The 20,015-nt window shown below is 31.9% G+C and overlaps 1 protein-coding gene across 2 annotated transcripts in view; it reads left to right on the top strand.

Annotated features, from left to right (window-relative positions):
* LOC126891867 (choline transporter-like protein 1) overlaps positions 1-20,015 on the top strand; it is a 122,992-nt gene that overhangs the window by 44,530 nt on the left and 58,447 nt on the right. For both annotated transcript variants that reach the window (XM_050661194.1, XM_050661195.1), the window contains 3 exons: positions 6,840-6,962; positions 8,129-8,292; positions 14,204-14,284. In XM_050661194.1, the coding sequence (XP_050517151.1) occupies positions 6,840-6,962; positions 8,129-8,292; positions 14,204-14,284 (368 nt within the window). The remainder of the gene's footprint in view (positions 1-6,839; positions 6,963-8,128; positions 8,293-14,203; positions 14,285-20,015) is intronic.

The raw sequence follows: 20,015 nt of genomic DNA, 5'->3' as shown, positions 1-20,015 counted from the left end.
TTCTATTTAAGTTTGATGAAGCTTTTCTGATATTATTGATTATGTTTTTTCAATTTTAAATGTGGTATTTACTACGAAAAACCCATACATTCATGTCCAAACAAATGAGACTGACCTTTTTCTGGTGCACTGAGAATGTCTTCACAAAGACCCGTTTCCTGCTATCCTTGGCTGCAATCAAAACCTCGTCCTGGCTTCCAGTAATGTTCTCCTCTGAAACTAGCTCGTATAGCTCTCGTTTCCTGCTTCTGTCGTGATGCTGTGTTCTACCTTTTTCGAAACTGCAATCAGCTACCGGGAACTCTTGGCTCAAGGAGGTTCTTTTACTCTCAACCTGGCCTACCTCTCGTTCCGCTATAGATACTCCACACTCACGGAACTACACCGGCTTTCTCACTCTCCGTACACTACCGTCTACTACTCGACTTCACTTCTCGACAGCTCAAAACATTCTGCTCTCTAATTTCATTCATTCCCCTACTTTCTAAATATCCCTTCCAGATTCACAAATCAAACTTCCACCACCAACTCTCATTCGCAGTATTCCTCACAACCAATTTTTAAACTTTCTAAATATGCTTAATGGATTTCAAAGAAAATAGTTAATTCCCATTCTAAAATTACTTTCTACTATATACAAATTTTAATGACCTATTCTCTATTTCCACTTAGTCTTATTTAGCATCGGCTAATGACCGATCCTTCCGCGAACAAACGATAATGACCTATTAACGATTTCACTTGAGTCTTATTTAATCACTTCTTAAAATTAAATATAACAATTTGTTGTATACAGGTTGTTCTAAATTTATATGCCCGTGGTTGAGAAAATTGAAAATATTTTATATTAAATTGAATTCTGTTTATAATTATCACAATTTAATTTTCATATCAAATAGAAATATAACAAATCCCCGCCTTGTATTCGATAAAATTTATCTGCATTTTTAAATAAATTTTCTCGAGGCAAAACCAACTCCCTGTATATTTCCTTACTTTAATCTACGTCTTATACCCCTTCTTCTTGTATTACTCTAATTAGTCCCACCTGTAGAGTAATTGTTTCCTTTTTTTCAGTGTCCTCATCCTGTGTTAGAGTGTCGGCTATTATGTTGTTTTTCCCTTTTCCCATATCAATCTTCTGTCTTTTTCCTCAGATTTTTCACATACTTTTACCGTGTATTCTGCATCCTCGTTTTCATATGCCTCCTCTTCAAATGCCACTGTTTCGATCATATCTTTTTCGCTTTCATTTGTTAGCTTTATTTCTTCTTCTCCTGAGCTCATCTCTTCTTTTGAGGAATCCCAGTTTTCTTTTGCTTTTGATACTCTCAATTTTTCTTCTTCTGGGCTCAACTCTTCTTTTGAAGAGCCACAGGTTTCATTTTCTTTTGTCTTTTTCTGACTTTTTCTCCCTTTTCTTCTTTGTCCTTGCTTCGTTGCCAAATTCATTTCCACTGTTTGTTCTTTACCTGATTCGTCCGTATTTTGTTTCTCCTGTTCCTTGTCCTGTTCTTCTTCTTTTTCTTCTGTTAGATTCATCGTATTATTTTTAAAATCTATCACTACATGTTTTTCTGCCAATTCGTCAACTCCTACTATCATGTCATGTGACATGTTTGGCATTATTACACATTGTAGTGCATACATCTTCTTACCCAGTCGTACCATTACTCGTATGCCTTCATTTATAGTTGCCAATGTCCGTTTGTTTGCGCCCACTAAATTTACCCTAGGTATTTTGTAAATTAAATTTGTTAAGTTAACTTCTTCTATTAGTTTTCTGTTGACCAATGTTATTTCAGATCCAGTGTCTATCATAATTTTAATTGGTTTCTCGTTGATAAATCCATCCACAAATTTTAAATTAACTCCATTTTTCTTTTCGTTGTTTCCTGCCAATTTAATAAACTCCTTGGGGTTACAAAAGATTCCTGTTTGATTTTTGGTTATTAGTGAGCGCCGTCGTGAAAAAACGCCGGTTGCTCATCGTTGTTTATATTTTCGTCATAATGTCTCTCTCCGTCATATTCATCTGTCTGGGTATTATTTACTTCTCTTCTATTTTCTCTTGGTCTGTCGGATCTGTTTCGGTTTTCTCGATATCCCTGTTCATTTTGTCTACCATTATTTCTGTTTTCTTGATTTGCGAGTGTGGTGTTTCTATTCTGGTATTCTCGATTTCTGTCCTCATTCCATTGCCTATTTCTTTGTTCATAATTTCCTCTTCCGTTGTCTCTATTTTCGTTTTCCCTTCTGGGATTAATATCTCGTCTTGTATAGTCCCTCCTATTTTGATTTCTATCTCTGTAATCCTGTGTTTCTCGGGGCCTGTAATCTTCTCGCGACCTTCTTGATTTTCTTTCTCTTAAACGTGATTCTCTTATTTGTAGGAATTGGCATAAACTATCTATGTCTTTGTAGTTTTGCAATGTGATATGGTCTTCCAGCGTTTCTTCGAAATGTCTTGCAATCAGTTCGACTAATTGTTCCGATGAGTAATTATATTGTAAATGTTTTGCGTTATAGTAAATTTGTAATGCATATGTCCTTTCTGATATACCCATCCTATCATTGTATTTCCCATTTTGCAATTCCTTGTTAATTTCCAATTGTTGGACTTTTCCCCAGAAATAATTCAAAAATTTTTGTTCAAATTGTTGCCAACTGTCAAATTCTTCTTCTTTGCAATCGAACCATAGGCTTGCTTCATATTTTAGATGATTTCTGATAGTTTCTTTTGCTGTTTCGAAATTTCCGATGTGCTGTATTTTCTTTTTCAGGCTATTTATGAACGGCACTGGGTGTAATATTCTTACATCCCCGCCAAACCTTATCTTCACGTCATCTGTGCTATGTATAACCATTTCTCTTCTTTCTCCTACATTTTGTTGAATATTGATTTCCGCAATCTTTCTTTCCATTTCTTCTCTGATTGCTTGAATAGCATTTTCCAACTTGTTTTCCAAACTTTCCATTTCTTTTTTCTGGCAATTCGTTAACTCCTTCATTTTTATTTCTTGTTCTTGCATGTGATCTTTAATTTTCATTTCTTGCTGGTCTATCTCGTTTTTCATTGTTGTCAAACATCCTTTTATTTCCTTTTCATACTTTTCTATGCGTTCCTCTATTTTCTTATTGTTCTCTTCTATTGCTTGTTTTGTTTCCTTTTGATTGTCATCCATTTTTTCTGTGTTTCATCCATTTTTTGATCCACTTTATCCATTTTCTTTGATGTTTCTTCCATGGCTTGTTTCGTTTCACGTTGATTTTCATCCATCGTCCTTTTTGCTTCATCCATTGCTTGTTTTGTTTCTCTTTGATTGTCATCCAGTTTTTGTTGTGTTTCATCCATTTTCTGTTCCATTCTTTGTGACTGGAGTTGCATCATTTGTAATAATTTATCTATTCCTGATAATTCTTGCTGTTCTGATGCCATGATTGTCGTGTCTAAAATATCTTCTTGGTCTGAATGTTCTTTTTGTTTTTTGTTGTCCTTGCTTTGGCTTCTTGTCACAGACATTTGTTTTCAAGAAGTACTGTCCCCGCCAAATATGAAATTTTACTAGTATGTTACCAAGACGACTTTTTCTCACCCAAATATTATAAATTGTCAATAAATATATCAAATGTAAATATCGTAAAAATAAAATATTAAATCAGTTATGTAAAATTTGTACCTAAAAAGATCTAAAATTTTATGTTATCAAATGTAAGTATCTCACTTTTTACCACAGGCATATAAATTTTCAAATACCGGCTTTACTCTTTCTATCCTTCAAATTTGCCACTAGAAATACTTTACAATGCTTTCCACGTTGGACGACAGTTGATGTGATCTTGATTATTGATATGAGATAATATTCTTATATGTTACTTAATTTAATCAATGTATTAATACTAATCTAATTCATTAACCAGATCACATATCAATATGTTTTCAATCTCAGGGCTTTTTATAAAATTAATTACTTACATACGTGGCTTCTAAGTATTTCTTAATGGTTCCTAATCGGGATAGGAAAGAAAAAAGTAAAATAATAACACATATGGGTTACAATTGTAATCAAAATATTGTTTATTTTATTTAAATGGCAATCACTGCTTAATATTTGCTATATCTTATTATTCTTAAACATAACATTTATACATGGGAATCTTATTTCCTTTTGATTTCCAATTGAAAGTTTTTATTAACATTTAACTATTATGATTTATCAGCAACAATTCTATTTAAGTTTGATGAAGCTTTTCTGATATTATTGATTATGTTTTTTCAATTTTAAATGTGGTATTTACTACGAAAAACCCATACATTCATGTCCAAACAAATGAGACTGACCTTTTTCTGGTGCACTGAGAATGTCTTCACAAAGACCCGTTTCCTGCTATCCTTGGCTGCAATCAAAACCTCGTCCTGGCTTCCAGTAATGTTCTCCTCTGAAACTAGCTCGTATAGCTCTCGTTTCCTGCTTCTGTCGTGATGCTGTGTTCTACCTTTTTCGAAACTGCAATCAGCTACCGGGAACTCTTGGCTCAAGGAGGTTCTTTTACTCTCAACCTGGCCTACCTCTCGTTCCGCTATAGATACTCCACACTCACGGAACTACACCGGCTTTCTCACTCTCCGTACACTACCGTCTACTACTCGACTTCACTTCTCGACAGCTCAAAACATTCTGCTCTCTAATTTCATTCATTCCCCTACTTTCTAAATATCCCTTCCAGATTCACAAATCAAACTTCCACCACCAACTCTCATTCGCAGTATTCCTCACAACCAATTTTTAAACTTTCTAAATATGCTTAATGGATTTCAAAGAAAATAGTTAATTCCCATTCTAAAATTACTTTCTACTATATACAAATTTTAATGACCTATTCTCTATTTCCACTTAGTCTTATTTAGCATCGGCTAATGACCGATCCTTCCGCGAACAAACGATAATGACCTATTAACGATTTCACTTGAGTCTTATTTAATCACTTCTTAAAATTAAATATAACAATTTGTTGTATACAGGTTGTTCTAAATTTATATGCCCGTGGTTGAGAAAATTGAAAATATTTTATATTAAATTGAATTCTGTTTATAATTATCACAATTTAATTTTCATATCAAATAGAAATATAACAATATATATATATATAATCGGTTCATAACGTTCTACGACGTCTTCCGATTCCCAATCGCCATTGCTCTCGATCGTAGCACATGTCTTCGTTCAAGCCTCTTTCTCTGATTTCCCTATGGATTCCTTCTATCCAGCTTTTCCTAGGTCTTCCTCTTTTCCGCCGTCCTTTTGGTGCCCATCGTAGCACTTGCTTGGGTAATCTGTCTTCTTCCATACGTTGTACGTGGCCAAACCATCTTAGTTGCTTTGTTTTTATATCGTCCATTATTGTATGCTTTACATCCATTATCTCCAATATTCTTGTATTTCTGATTTTTTGTATTCTTGATATACCAGCAGATCTTCTCCAGAAGTCCATTTCAGTTGTTCTGAGCATATTTTCGGATTTTTCTTTAAGTGGCCAAACTTCGCTGCTGTATGTTATAATGCTCTTAACAATGCTGTTATAGATGTTACGTTTATTTTCTTTGGAGATACTTTGGTCCCATAGGATTTTGTTCAATAATGCGATAGCTTTCCTTCCTTGTGTGCACCTTTCTTGGATATTCTTGTCCAACGTTCCATCTTGTGTAATTTTAAGACCCAAGTATTTATATTCCTGACAGTGATTAATAGTTATTTCATTTTCCAACGCTAGATCCTGCTGTATACCTCCAACGCACATATATTCCGTTTTCTTGGTATTCACTTCTAAACCCCAGTTCCGGTACTCTTCTATGATTTTTCGGGTCATATATTCAATATCGTGATAATCCTGGGCCATAAGAATCTGATCATCCGCAAAACATAGAGTGTATAGCATGTTATCATCATTTAGCGGTATACCCATATTCTTACATTTCCTTTTCCAGGATTTTAAAACTTGTTCTAAATATATTTTAAATAGTGTCGGCGATAGACAGCAGCCCTGTTTAAGACCCTTATTCACTTCAAATCCTGACAAGATTTCCTTGCCTAGCTTAACTTTTGCTATATTATGTTGGTATAGATTTTTTACAGCTTTAATGAGGTTCAGACTGATGTTAGTTTTTTCGAGGGCTTCCCAAAGTTTACTTTGTGGTACAGTATCGTATGCTTTTTTTAAGTCTATGTACACTAAATGCAGTTCTTGATTGTAGGCTATTTGTTTGTCTATTAACTGTGTTACACAATATAGGTGGTCAGTGGTGGATCTGCCAGCGCGGAAACCGGCTTGCTCTTCGGCCTCTAAGTCCTTGTATTCTTCTTCTATTTTATTTTTGATAATTTTTCCGTAAACTCTGCTGATGATGCTTGTGACAGATATTCCCCGGTAATTATCGCATATATTTTTATTGCCTTTCTTGTGTATTGTAGAAATTACAGACAATTGCCATTCTTTTGGTATGACTTCGCCATTCATACATCTATTAAATAGATCTCTTAGGTATTCATACAGGGTGTCGCTACCGTATTTGAGCAGTTCTGGTGCTATGTCGCCAGGCCCTGACGCTTTTCTATTTTTTAGGGATTTGCATGCATTTCGTACTTCTTCCAGTCTTAACCGAATCGGTGAGCCACTGACAATTACATTGAAACTTTCGTGATCTTCGTTTTTAATAAAATCTTCTCTATTTTCTACTAGTAACTGCTTGAAATAGCCATCCCACTTTTCCAGAGTAATCGGTGTTATTATATCCCTTTTGGTATCTGATTTGGTTGTAATTACATAATTTAAATTTTTAGGTAAACAAATTTAAAGACTTCCAGAAATCTGAATCAGAAGATAACGAACAATACAAATCAAAAAATCGAAGTTCAACTGATGTGTGTTTTTTAATAGTATTTGTAGTATTCTTAACAGCTCTGGTAAGTGTATTATAGTTATTAAGGTACCAAGGCTATTATAAGGATAACAACGCTTAAGGTCAATGGTGTATTTACCGAGGCCCTTTGGCCCGAGGGATATACGTTGACCGAAAGCGTTATTATTATAATACCCGTGGTGCCTTAAACGTTTAATGTCCGACTAAATTATTCTTTATATGCGAAAAATTTGAATGAATTTTGAATTAATTAGTTTTCAAATAAGTACATTTACCAGTAACAGTAGTAACGTATTGTGGTAACCATAGTTTTACTTAGGTTGATATTTGTCAACTTGACAGTATCTAAGTCGGTATTTAAATTTAAAGCCCAAGGCGTTATTTTTTAAAATAACGCGTTATATCGTACTAGACAAGGCGAAAACGGCGGGTCCGTTGGGAAAAATATTCCCATGAGATTTTTTTTATATAATCACATTCATGAGACATCCCAGTATAAGGTTCAAGAAGTCGCCCACATGAAAAGTGGTTCAATTTTTTTTAACAATATTTTTTAATCAAATTGCAAAAATCAATATTTTGGGCTCGGGCAAATTTTTTTGGATTTTTTGGATGATTCTGGACAAAAAATGTCTCATAATTATTATCTAAAGTTGATGCTTTTCGAGTTATAAGCATTATAGGCATTATAAGCATTATAGGCATTAAAATTTGATTTAGTCACTTTCTGACTTTCATAATAATAACTTTTAACCGAGTTATTAAGACTTGAAAATCGCCATTTTTCGTTTTTTTCAATTTTAAATTGCTTATAACTCGAAAACGATCACCTTTGGAGAAAAATTATAGGAAACCTTTTTTATCCAGAATGGTCCAAAAAACCTACAAAAAATTGTCCGGGCCAAAAATATTAATTTTTGCAATTTGATTAAAAAAAAATTGTTAAAAAAATTTGGACCACTTTTCACGTGGGCGACTTCTTGAACCTTATTCTGGGATGATGTCTCACGAATGTGATTATGCAAAAAAATCTCATGGGAATATTTTTCCCAACGAACCCGTCGTTTTCGCTTGTCTAACTTAACAGACTTCGAAATAATGTCATTACATTTGTCAAATAATATACCAGTCGGACATTAATATGTAGTAAATAATGCAGGAAAAGTTAGATATTATTGATGAACTAAAATTAATACTTTTTCTTTTTAGATATGTTTTTTGGCTTACTGTTTTTTTAATGGAGATATATTCAGAACTATAAATGGTTACGATGATTGTGGAAACATATGTGGAAGAAACAATAAAAATCTAAAACGTTTAGACAACAAAAATAACTCTTTACAATGTCTAGGGACCAGTAAAATTAACGAACCGTAAGTAAAACTTTAATAATAGACCTAAGTACTTCAGATACTCGTGCACTAGAAGCCGGGTACGAGACCTTTTTTCTTTTTCCGCGACCCATAAGGAAATCAGATCCAGATGACTGTACTGTCCATATACACGAGCGGGACACCCTCAAAAAAGCGCTTAGTTTTCGAGATACTGACCACAGAGGGGCGAATGGCTAATTTTATTCATACTTTATATTTTCGAGGGCGCTGAAAAGGAAAATAAGGTTTATTAGGAATTTTATGTGGGGGAACATTGTCAAAATCGCAATTTTCCCTAAAAAAAAATGAAATCACATTTTTTGCGTTTACCTCGCTACAACTCTGTTTGATTTTAATATTTTTTTCTGAAATTTTTACAGTATATAGCTCTAACATTTCTAAAGATAACGGTACCTGTTTCAAGCTTTTATTCTTATTCTGATAAAGGTTAAGAATTTTTCAAAGGAAAAGGTGCGGATTTGTGCATTGCAAAGTTTAATCGCAAAAGTTGTGTGACGAAGTATAAAATTTAGCTTCCCAATCACGTTTATGTTAAAGTAGAGAGTACAAAGAAGTTTTCTGGTAAGTTTTAGATCAAAATGTTTTATAGAAAAAAATAGTGCAACTTTTAATGTCGACATTATATATCCCCAATATAACGCTTATTTTTCTTGAAATACTGACCATGGGTGGTGAATGGCTAATTTTGGTCTTAGATTATGTTTTTGACCGTGACAAAAACGAAAATGAAATTTATTTTAAATTTTAGGTGGGGGAATATTTTTAAAATTGCAATTGTATCCTAAAAATAAAAAAAAATGAAATCACGTTTTTTGCGTTTAGCTCGCTACAACTCTGGTCTCTTTTAATATTTTTTTCTAAAGTTTGTACACTATATATTGCTCATATTTTTGAAGACAATGGTTTCTGCTTTAAGCTTTTAGTCTTATTCTGGTAAAAGTTATGAATCTTTTAAAGTACAAGGTGCAGATTCGTGAATTGCAAAGTTTAATCGCAAAATGACTGACAAAATTTGAAATATAGATTTTAAGTCAAAATCAAAAATAAAACATGAGTACAAAGAAGTTTTCTGGAAACTTTTGATCAAAATGTTTTATAGAAAACAAATGGTGCAACGTTTAACATCTACGTTATAAATCCCCAAAATAATGTTAATTTTTCGAGATACTGATCATTGGTGGTGAATTTTGGTCAAATTTTGGCTAATCTTGGTCTTACTTTATGTTTTTGATGATGCCGAAAACGAAAATCAAGTTTATTTTGAATTTTAGGTGGAAGAACATTGTCAAAATCGCAATTTTGCCCTAAAAATCAAAAAAAGTTAAACCATGTTTTTCTTAAAATTAAAAGTTGCACCATATTTTTTTTATAACACATCTAGACCTAAAACTCCCCATAAAACTTCTTTGAACTCTATGGTTTAACATAAAAGAAATCAAATAGATCAATTTTACATTTTGTCACTTAATTTTTGCGATTAACTCTGCAGTTCACGAATTTGCACCTTTTATTTTTAAAAATTCATAACTTTTATAAAAAAAAAAGACTGAAAGACTATAGATATTTTTATAGTCTTCACAAAGGTAAGAAATATATGCTGTAGAAATTTTAGAAAAAACTATTAAAATGGAACAGAGTTGTAGTGAGTTAAACGTAAAAATTCGTGACTTCACTTTTTTTTTCATTTTTAGGTTATAATTGCGATTTTGACAATGTTCTCTCACATAAAATTCAAAATAAACCACTTTTTCATTGTCAGCACCATCGAAAACATAAAATAAGACCAAAATTAGCCATTCACCTCCCATGGTCAGTATCTCGAAAAATAAGTGTTATTTTGGGGATGTATAACGTCTATATTAAAAGTTGCGCCTTTTTTTTTCGATTAAATATTTGTAACTAAAACTTTCCAGAAAACTTCTTTGTACTCTATGTTTTAACATAGACGTGATTAATAAGATAAATTTTAAATTTTTCCTCTCAACTTTTACTATTAAACTTTGCAATTCACGAATCTGCACCTTGTACTTTAAAAAATTCATAACTTTTACTAGAATAAAACTAAAATCTGAAATCAGATACCGTTGTCTTCAAAAAAGTGAGCATCATGTAGTGTACAAACCTTAGAAAAAAATATTAAAATCGACCAGAGTTGTAGCGGATTAAACGCAAAAAGACGTGATTTCACTTTTTTTTATTTTTATGGTAAAATTGCGATTTTAACAATATTCCCCACCTAAAATTTAAAATAAATTTCATTTTCGTTTTCAGCACCGTCAGAAACATAATCTAAGACCAAAATGAGCCATTCACCACCCATGGTCGGTATCTTGAAAAATAACCGTTATAGTGAGGATTTTTAATGTCGATAATAAAAGTTGCACTAGTTTTTTTCTATAAAACATTTTGATCTAAAACTATCCAAAAAACTTCTTTGTACTCTATACTTTAACATACATGTGATTAAAAAGCTAAATTTTAAACTTCGTCGCTCAACTTTTGCGATTGAACTTTGCAATTCAGAAATCTGCACCTTTCACTTTAAAAAATTCATAACTTTTATTAGAATAATATAGCGCGGTAAATGCAAAAAACGTGATTTCTTTTTTTATTTTTAGGTTAAAATGGCGATTTTGACAATGTTCCCCCACATAAAATTCAAAAAAAAACCTCATTTTCGTTTTCAGCACCTTCAAAAATATAAAGTATGAATAAAATTAGCCATTTACCTCTCCGTGGTCAGTACCTGGTCATTTTAGGGGTATCTCCCGCTCGCCTAATAGTGTTAAGCTAATAGTCTTACGAGATACTTTTCATGGAGTTCCCATATGGTTCTAATAGAAAATGAATTCTAATTGCACAAAAATTAATTAGTATTGTATTATGTATTGTGTGTTGCGTCTTCTTTTTAAGTGCTATCTACGCGACGGATGTCGGCAATCATCATAGCTATTGGGACTTTAGAGACGGCTGCTCTGAAAAGTTCATTTGATGTACATCCGTACCATTCTCTCATGTTGCGCAGCCACGATATTCTGCGTCTCCCTATGCTTCTTTTTCCTTGAATCTTTCCCTGCATAATCAATTGGAGCAAGTTGTATCTTTCTCCATGTGTAATATGTCCGAGATATTCCAATTTTCTTTGGTATTTAAGATTTCCATTTCTTTATTCATCTTTCTCAGAACCTCTTTGTTTGTGACGTGTTCTGTCCACGATATTTTCAGAATTCTTCTGTACACCCACAGCTCGAATGATTCTAGTTTTTTCATTGATGCAGCATTCAAGGTCCAAGTTGTGTGTCCAAATGTTGCATAGGTGTGTATTATGTATGTACTCTGGGCTAATTAGCAAAATACAAGGAAATGTTATTTACCAGCAATTTTATTGCTGGAATCGAATCTTTTTATTGTATGTATTAATAATATAGGTATGCAAAGTCCGCAGATAGTGTGCTACTTTTTTTATAAACAAAATGGCGCCCGAAAATCTTGTTTTTTTCAATCTTTGCTCTATAACTCCAAAGATTTTAACTTTACACCAAAAACACTCAAATAAAAATTCACCGCAATTAAATTCTGCATAGAGACGTGTTTTTCCCGATTCACTTTGATGAAAACTTTCCCCGGAAAAGGCGGGTTTTTCCAACAAAATCTTTAATTTTCAACTAAAATTTTAGATAAGTAATTGTTAATTAATAATTAAATTACTTGGTAATGTAAAAGCCCTTTTCGTATAGATTATAATTCCACAACTCGATTGAAATTGAATGAACAGTTTAGCAACAATTGAATTGTTAATTAAAAATTTACGTTCGCTATAATAACGACAATAATTATGATGCATAGGAATATCTATGATTTCTTCATAAAAAGATACTATACCTATCTAATGTACTTTACAGAATTGAAATTGGACTATTTAAGCGGCCTCAGAAATATTTTAAAATTATAAAGAATATTTTGGCTTATAAACAAATAGAATATCTCGGGAAATATTAAACTAAATTAAATTTTGAAAACGGTATTCGAAAACCAGTGGCAGGACGCTTCTTATAAAAGAAAAATCGTGTAATTGTGATGAGTGGTTCCTGAGACACAACCGGTGAAAATTGACCGGACTGTACGGCAAAGATATAAACAATAGGATCGTAATTTTCAAACCATCACCTTTTTGTTTTTTTCCTCTTTCTCCACACCAATTTTCATATCTTTAAACTACTCATAACATAGATTATTATAATAAAAACTATCGATAACACGTGTGAAAATTGCCAAAAATAGGAAAATTCCTATCAAAAATTAGGTTGGAGAAAATGTAACCTTCAAAGTTCAAAATCGGTGTACGTTAAAAAAATGCATTTTCTCGGCTTCCCATGGAGCAATTTCCTTCATTCTTTTTTGTTCCTTAATAACTTGACTAGAACCATCGAACTAATGCATTATTAAATGTCAAGCTTGCTTTTGTTTTGTTATAATAGATTAATTTATTTATAAGAACAGAAAACTACGTATGTTTCCCAGTTGTAGGCTTTTTTTAGATAAACTTACTACAAGTGTACCTTTTAAAGTTAAAAACATAAATATTCTCATTTGAAAGCTGTAAAATTATTTAAACAATTTTTATGTAAACAAATTAAAATTTTGTGTTATAATAAACAAATTAATTTATTATAACAAAACAAAAGCAAGTCTGACATTTAATAATGCGTTAGTTCGATGGCTCTACTCGAGTTACTTGGGAACAAAAAAAGAATGAAGGAAATTGCTGCATGGGAAGCCGAGAAAATGCATTTTTTTAACGTATACCGATTTTGAACTTTGAGGGTTACATTTTCTCCAACCTAATTTTTGATTGGAATTTTGCTATTTTTGGCAATTTTCACACGTATTATCGATAGTTTTTATTATAATAATATATGTTACGAGTAGTTTAAAGCTATGAAAATTGGTGTGGAGAAAGAGGATAATAATAAAAAGGTGATGGTTTGAAAATTATGATCCTATTGTTTATATCTTTGCCGTAAATTCCGGTCAACTTTGACTGATTGTATCTCAGGAACTGCTCATCATAATTAAACGTTTTTTCTTTTAAAAGAAGAGTCCTGTCGCTGTTTTTCGAATACCGTTTTCACAATTTAATTTAGTTTAATATTTCTCGAGATATTCTATTTGTTTATAAGCCAAAAAATTCTTTATAATTTTAAAATATTCCTGAGGCCGGTTAAATAGTCCATTCAATTCTGTAAAGTACATTAGATAGGTATAGTGTCTTTTTATGAAAAAATCATAGTTATTCTTATGCTTCATAATTATTGTCGTTATTATAGCGAACGTAAATTTTAAATTCACAATTTAATTGTTAAAAGGGCTTTTACATTACCAAGCTATTTAATTATTGATTAACAATTACTTATCTAAAATTTTAGTTGAAAATTAAAGATTTTGTTGGAAAAACCCGCTTTTTCCGGAGAAAGTTTACGTCGAAGTGAATCAGGAAAAACAAGTTTCTATGCAGAATTTAATTACGGTGATTTTTATTTTGGTATTTTTGGTGTAAAGTTAAAATCTTTGGAGATCTAGAGCAAAAATTGAAAAAAACAAGATTTTCGGGCGCCATTTTGTTTATAAAAAAAGTAGCACACTATCTGCGGACTTTGCATACCTATATTATTAATATATACAATCATATCATATTAACATATACAATAAAATTGCTGGTAAATAACTTTTCCTAAAAATGTCCTATTCTCCGATAATCAGCCCAGACTAATGATAAAAAACGGGCGTCTCACATTTTCTCATTCGCTATTATCTTCGAGAAACTGCAAGAAAAAAGGGATTACGACAAATCACAGTTATGGCGAGTGATCTAATATTTTTTATCTTTTAGATACCATATAGTATTACGAAAAGGTTCAGCAAAGGAATTTAATAGATTATGCATATCAGATTGCAGTTTGTACGAAGGATAGTAAGTAAATGTTTCTGATTTTTTTTCTATAGTACCTATAAAGAGATCATCCCAAACCCTTTTTCAGTGCGTCATAGATTATCGAATTCTCTCTAACGCATTACAGTTGGAAGTTGGAAGTGACAGAAAAAAACGTAGCTCCGTGATTATTATACATTGAACTTAGAAAATTATGTAATCGTTAACGGGTATTTGCATATTAAAACCCCTTATACTTATAGATGTATAATTGGTTGGTGATTACAATACTCTAAATAGATAACCAATCAATGATGCGAATAAAGATAATTTGACACAAAAGTAATCGATCGTGACAGTATTTTCACAGTATTATCGGGTAAAATGACAATTGTAATATCTAGGTTAGTATTTTTCAGCGACGTAAATATAAATTTTTATGTCATTGGTATATTCGGACGTTAAAATTAATGACACACTGAAAAAATGGTTTGGGATAAATTGCAAATTTAGCATACTTGCCTCCCCTACTATTACGTATATTCTATAAAAGTACATTTGTATCTACAAAAAGCCCTAAAGGTATTCTTATACAAAATTTTCATCATCAATCAATAATTGAAAACACATATTAACCTTCGGTAATATTTTTTCTCTTTTACTATAAGGGAATCGTTTTCTATTTGTGTATAGATTCTACATTATTAATGAGTTTGAACTGCTCAAATAAATGATAGTTCGCTAAATGTGTTCTTCACGCTGGCGTCATTGCTAAATATAGATTTAATAACACAAAAAAATAATGTTTAGTCTGTTTTAACCCTCTATTGACGGTAAACTGATTAAAAGGGAAAAACTTCTTTGGCACTTTTTTTTGTCTTCCCATTATTTATACAATAAGTCAAGCTATCTTTTGCTGCAGTATATCTCCTCCTACTTTTTAATATTGCTACTAACTGTTACTCTGCTTCCTCCCACACCTTTATTATTTTTTAGGTTTTTTACTTAATTAAACTAATTATTTATATTTCCTCATTCTTTTTCGGTTCTAGTGTTTGTTATTGTACTGTTTCTTGGTTTCGTTGTATTTCTGTTTCTGTTTGGACCTTATCGTTTAATAATTCCTCGAAATACTCTGTATTGTTTCTTAGTAACATACCATCTGTATTTCTACAAAACATTGTGCTTTTAGTTGATGACACTCATGTCGTTTTTACTCTTCGATAAAGACACCCTGAGACACACTTGCAGTCAAATCTAGAAAAACACCCATTTATTTCAATTTAGATTTAAGCTATCGTTTTCTAGATTTAAGAGCATAGGCACAAAAGTTCGGACCAATGTTTTTTAAATGTACTTATTTTCTTCGAATCCCGAGAAAAGTAATAAATATTTTTTAACAATTTAAATGCAGAATGAAAGATTACATTATTATCAAGTATTTTGAAAACGACGTCCGAAGTCGACGTCAAAACGTTAATAAAATCATTTTTTAAGTTAAATTGTGGCTTATTTCCAATTTATAATATTTAATTACAAAAATGCCACAAAGAAATAGCTTCAGAACAACATTATTACCAAGGGCCGAAAGTCCATTAGAATAAACAAAAAGTGTTTTTTGAATGAGATATTTAAAATTAAAAATCAAACTAAAATTTCTCTTTTTTTTTTCACCTCTGTAACTTATTAAAATCAACATTATAGTTTTCAGAGACTTTCGGCCCTCGGTAATAATGTAATCTTTCATTTCAAATTTTTGAAAAATACTTAAGTAGGTAGGTACATAGTTTTCTCAGAATTCGAAAGAAATGAATACATTTACAAAGCATTGGCCCGTAATTTTGCGCCTACGTTCTTAACTAATATATTAATGTTTTATTTGTTTGTTTGCCATCATCAGCAAATCAGTTAAAAGAAAAATAAAATTTGAGTTCTTGCAATTTCTGTTGTTTTATTACAAATAAAAAATTATAAATTTGTTTCATAAGTGGATACCTATAGCAGATTTAAGGGCGCAAAAATATATTCCGCACGCGGGCGCCGCTCAGCCTTGCGGGGGCCCTGTCTAGCAGCTTTAGTGATGCCACAGAAAGGTTCTGAGCTTTCAAAAGTATTTCTCGAGCCTTGTTTTGCCAACATATCTACTCGATCATTCCCATGCAATGTACCCCTTTATGACCCGGCACCCATATTAAAGGAACTATTTTCTTTTGTCAAGTTATTTAGGAAATCTTTGCAGTTCCTCACCAGCTTTGATTTCATGAGTGGGTTCTTTACTGTCAGACTGTGTAGCCATAACTGTGCATGTGAATTTTTTTAAATTGTTGAATTGATGGCATCCCACCTAAAAAGAAAAAAAGAAAAAATTACGTTTTTGGTGGTGGGGGGAGGGAGAAGGAGAATGGAGGGTTAAAATTGTTCTGAGTCTTATTTTTGAGTAAAAAATTGAATTCTAGGAGTGATAGGGCAGTCAATGAGGGTATTTGGCTCCGAATTCCATCCTACTACATCGATTTACTTGATATTTTTACAGTAAGTAGGGAATAGCTCAAGAAACAAAGTCTACTCTATGCCGATGTACGCTTTTATCTTGGGGGTGGTTCACACCCCTTCTCGGGGGTGAAAAATGTTTAGGTTAAAATAGCCACGGAAGAGGCTAGATAATCTAATTTTAAGCAAAAACTGTTCTATAATGATTTTTTGAAAACTCAATACTTTTTGAGTTATTCGTGGTTGAAAATTGGCGATTTTCATTGAAAAATGACACCTTTTCGGACGGATTTTTGCGAATACCTTAAAAACTATGCATCTAACAAAAAAACTATATAAAATATTTCTGTAGGTTATAAAAAAAAACAAAGAGATTCGTTCCTTCATAAATCTTCTAGTTAAAATACAAAGAGGGATATGGTAGGTAAGAAGAGTTTGTTTTTTGCTGCATGCTCAACTCGGTGTATTCAACTTGAAATAACAGAGAAAATGTCGATTTTAGGTGTATAATGATACCAATAACTTTTGTAGTGCTTGAAAAGACCTTTAAAATGAGCTGAATCTAAAATAGATGCTGAATTATTGAAATATCTTGGACAACAGGGTAAACAAGAATTACATGACCTACTAAATTTAGCGTGGATAAACAAAAAAAATCTCAGAGGATTGGAACATTTCAATAATACTGTCTATACACAAAAGGGGAGACACTAAAGAGTGCAGTAATTATAGGGGTATATCACTTCTCTGCTCAGCGTTGAAAATCTACGAAATTATTCTAGAAAAGAAACTACGACAAAATAGTTGAGCCTCGACTGGCAGATATACAAGGTGGATTTAGACTATCACAAAGCGTACAAGATGATATATTCACACTACAGCAAATTACTGAAAAAACACTGTTAAAAAACCTGAATATGGCAAAGCCTGATAAACAAGGAAGTAGATGAAGAACTTGTAAGTGTAATAAAGAGTTTGTATATCAACACAAAAAACCAGGTCAGGACAAGTAACTTAATCTCAGGCGAATTTTCTAACAACGGCGGGGTTAGACAAGGTGGAGTGCTGAGCCCACTGTTATTTATTTCTGTTATGAATGAAGTTATTAAAAAGTTTTGGAAAAAGAACTAAAAAATGCGCTGTATTGTATATAAATTTGCAGCAAATAAAAATTGAAGCCTGTGCATTTGCTGATGACATTGTATTAGTTGCAAGAACTGAAAAGGCTCTCGCAGATAACATAAGAATCTGGGCCGAAGAACTAAAAAACTACAACTTAATAACAAATATGGAGAAAACTAAAGTAATGACAATAGCCAACAAAGAAGCAACTGTTAATATTGAAATCGAAGGGCAAAAAATCGAGCAAGTAGACCTTTTTAAGTATTTGGGAATAGTGTTAAACAACAAAGGTACACAAGAAGATGAAATTGGAAACAGAATAAAATTGGCAACGAGAACTTATTACTCACTGTATAAAAATTTCCTAAACAAAAAAGAAATATCGAGAAAAACCAAAATGACAGTATATAAAACCGTATATATGCCAATTACAATATATGGGGCAGAAACCTGGGTACTCAATGACAGACAAAGAAAAAGATTACAAGCTACAGAAATGAGATACTTAAGAAAAGTGGTGGGAGCAAGAAGATTAGACAAAAGAAGAAACGAAGATATAAGACATGAATTACAGGTAAAATCGCTCAACGAAAAAGTTGGACACATGATAAGAATGAGTGGTGACAGACAAGTGAAAATGACATGGAAGGCCAAAGTAGTGGGTAAAAGCACGAGGGGCAGACCAAGGAAAAGCTGGAACACTAGTGTAAACGAAATACTTAAGAAAAGAGGAACATCGTGGCAAGAAGCAAAAGTTTTAGCAGCAGATAGGAAGAAGTGGCGTAAATTTGCAGAGAGTATTATATAAAGGAGGAATCCTCGACATCTAATGGTAAAAGAGGCAATCGATTATGTATGTATGTATGTTCTATAATTATTTTTTGAAAACTCAATACTTTTTGAGTTATTCATGGTTGAAAATTGGCCATTTTCATTGAAAAATGACACCTTTTCGGACGAATGTTTGCGAATACCTTAAAAACTATGCATCTAACAAAAAAAAAATATATAAAATATTTCTGTAGGTTATAAAAATAACAAAGAGATTCGTTCCTTCATAAATCTTGTAGTTAAAATACAAAGAGGGATATGGTAGTAGGTAAGAAGAGTTTGTTTTTTTGCTGCAAGCTCAACTGGATGTATTCAACTTGAAATAACAGATAAACTGTCGAATTTAGGTGTATAATGATACCAATAACTTTTGTAGTGCTTGAAAAGACCTTTAAAATGAGCAATACTAATTGTCGATTACATTCAAACTAAGCGAGATATTCTGCAAAAATGTTGATGACTAATGTTTTCCTTCTACAATACTTTTTATTATAGTGTTATTTCTATGTTCAAAAAGTTGACTGGATTAAAATGAATGGTTTTTGAAAAAAATAAGATCAAATTATAGAGCGCATTTTTAAATTTTCTTAAAAATCTTCCTTTTCCTCCATGTAACTCGAAAAAGATAAGAGATGCCAAAAAAGATAGCACTCAAAAATGTAGGGCTTTTTCAGAAAAAAATTAGCTTTTTATTTTTCATTACTGTGTCTCTTATTATTTTCAAGATACATGGAGAAAAAGAAGATTTTTGAGAAAATTTAAAAATGCGTTCTATAACTTGATCTTTTTTTTTTCAAAAACCATTCATTTTAAACCCGTCCAACTTTTTGAACATATAAATAACACTTCATATAATAAAATGTATTGTGGAAGGAAAACGATGCATTTACATTTTGGTGGATGGGGGTTAAAATTACTTCTCATTTTTTCTTAAAATACATTAGTTATCAATTTTGCTTACAGTATATCTCGCTTAGTTTTAATGTAATGGACCTTTAATATAGCTGACTTAAAGGTCTTTTCAAGCACTACAAAAGGTATGAGTAGCAATATACACCTAAAATCAACCGTTTCTCTGTTATTTCATGTTGAATACAGCAATTTGAGAATGTACCAAAAAACAAATTATTTTCACCTATATCTATTTTTGTATTATAACTAGAAGACTTATGAAGGCAAGTGTCTCTTTGTTTTTTTTATATCCTATAAAAATGTTTAATATATTTTTTTTTGTTAGATGCATAGTTTTTAAGGTATTCGCAAAAAACCGTTTGAAAAGGTATATTATGTTTCAATGAAAATTTTTTGCTCAATTATAAATCCAATGAAA

Source organism: Diabrotica virgifera, chromosome 9 (assembly GCF_917563875.1).
Source record: "Diabrotica virgifera virgifera chromosome 9, PGI_DIABVI_V3a".
NCBI classification, from domain to species: domain Eukaryota; kingdom Metazoa; phylum Arthropoda; class Insecta; order Coleoptera; family Chrysomelidae; genus Diabrotica; species Diabrotica virgifera.
This window is presented reverse-complemented; position numbering and strand designations above follow the sequence as displayed.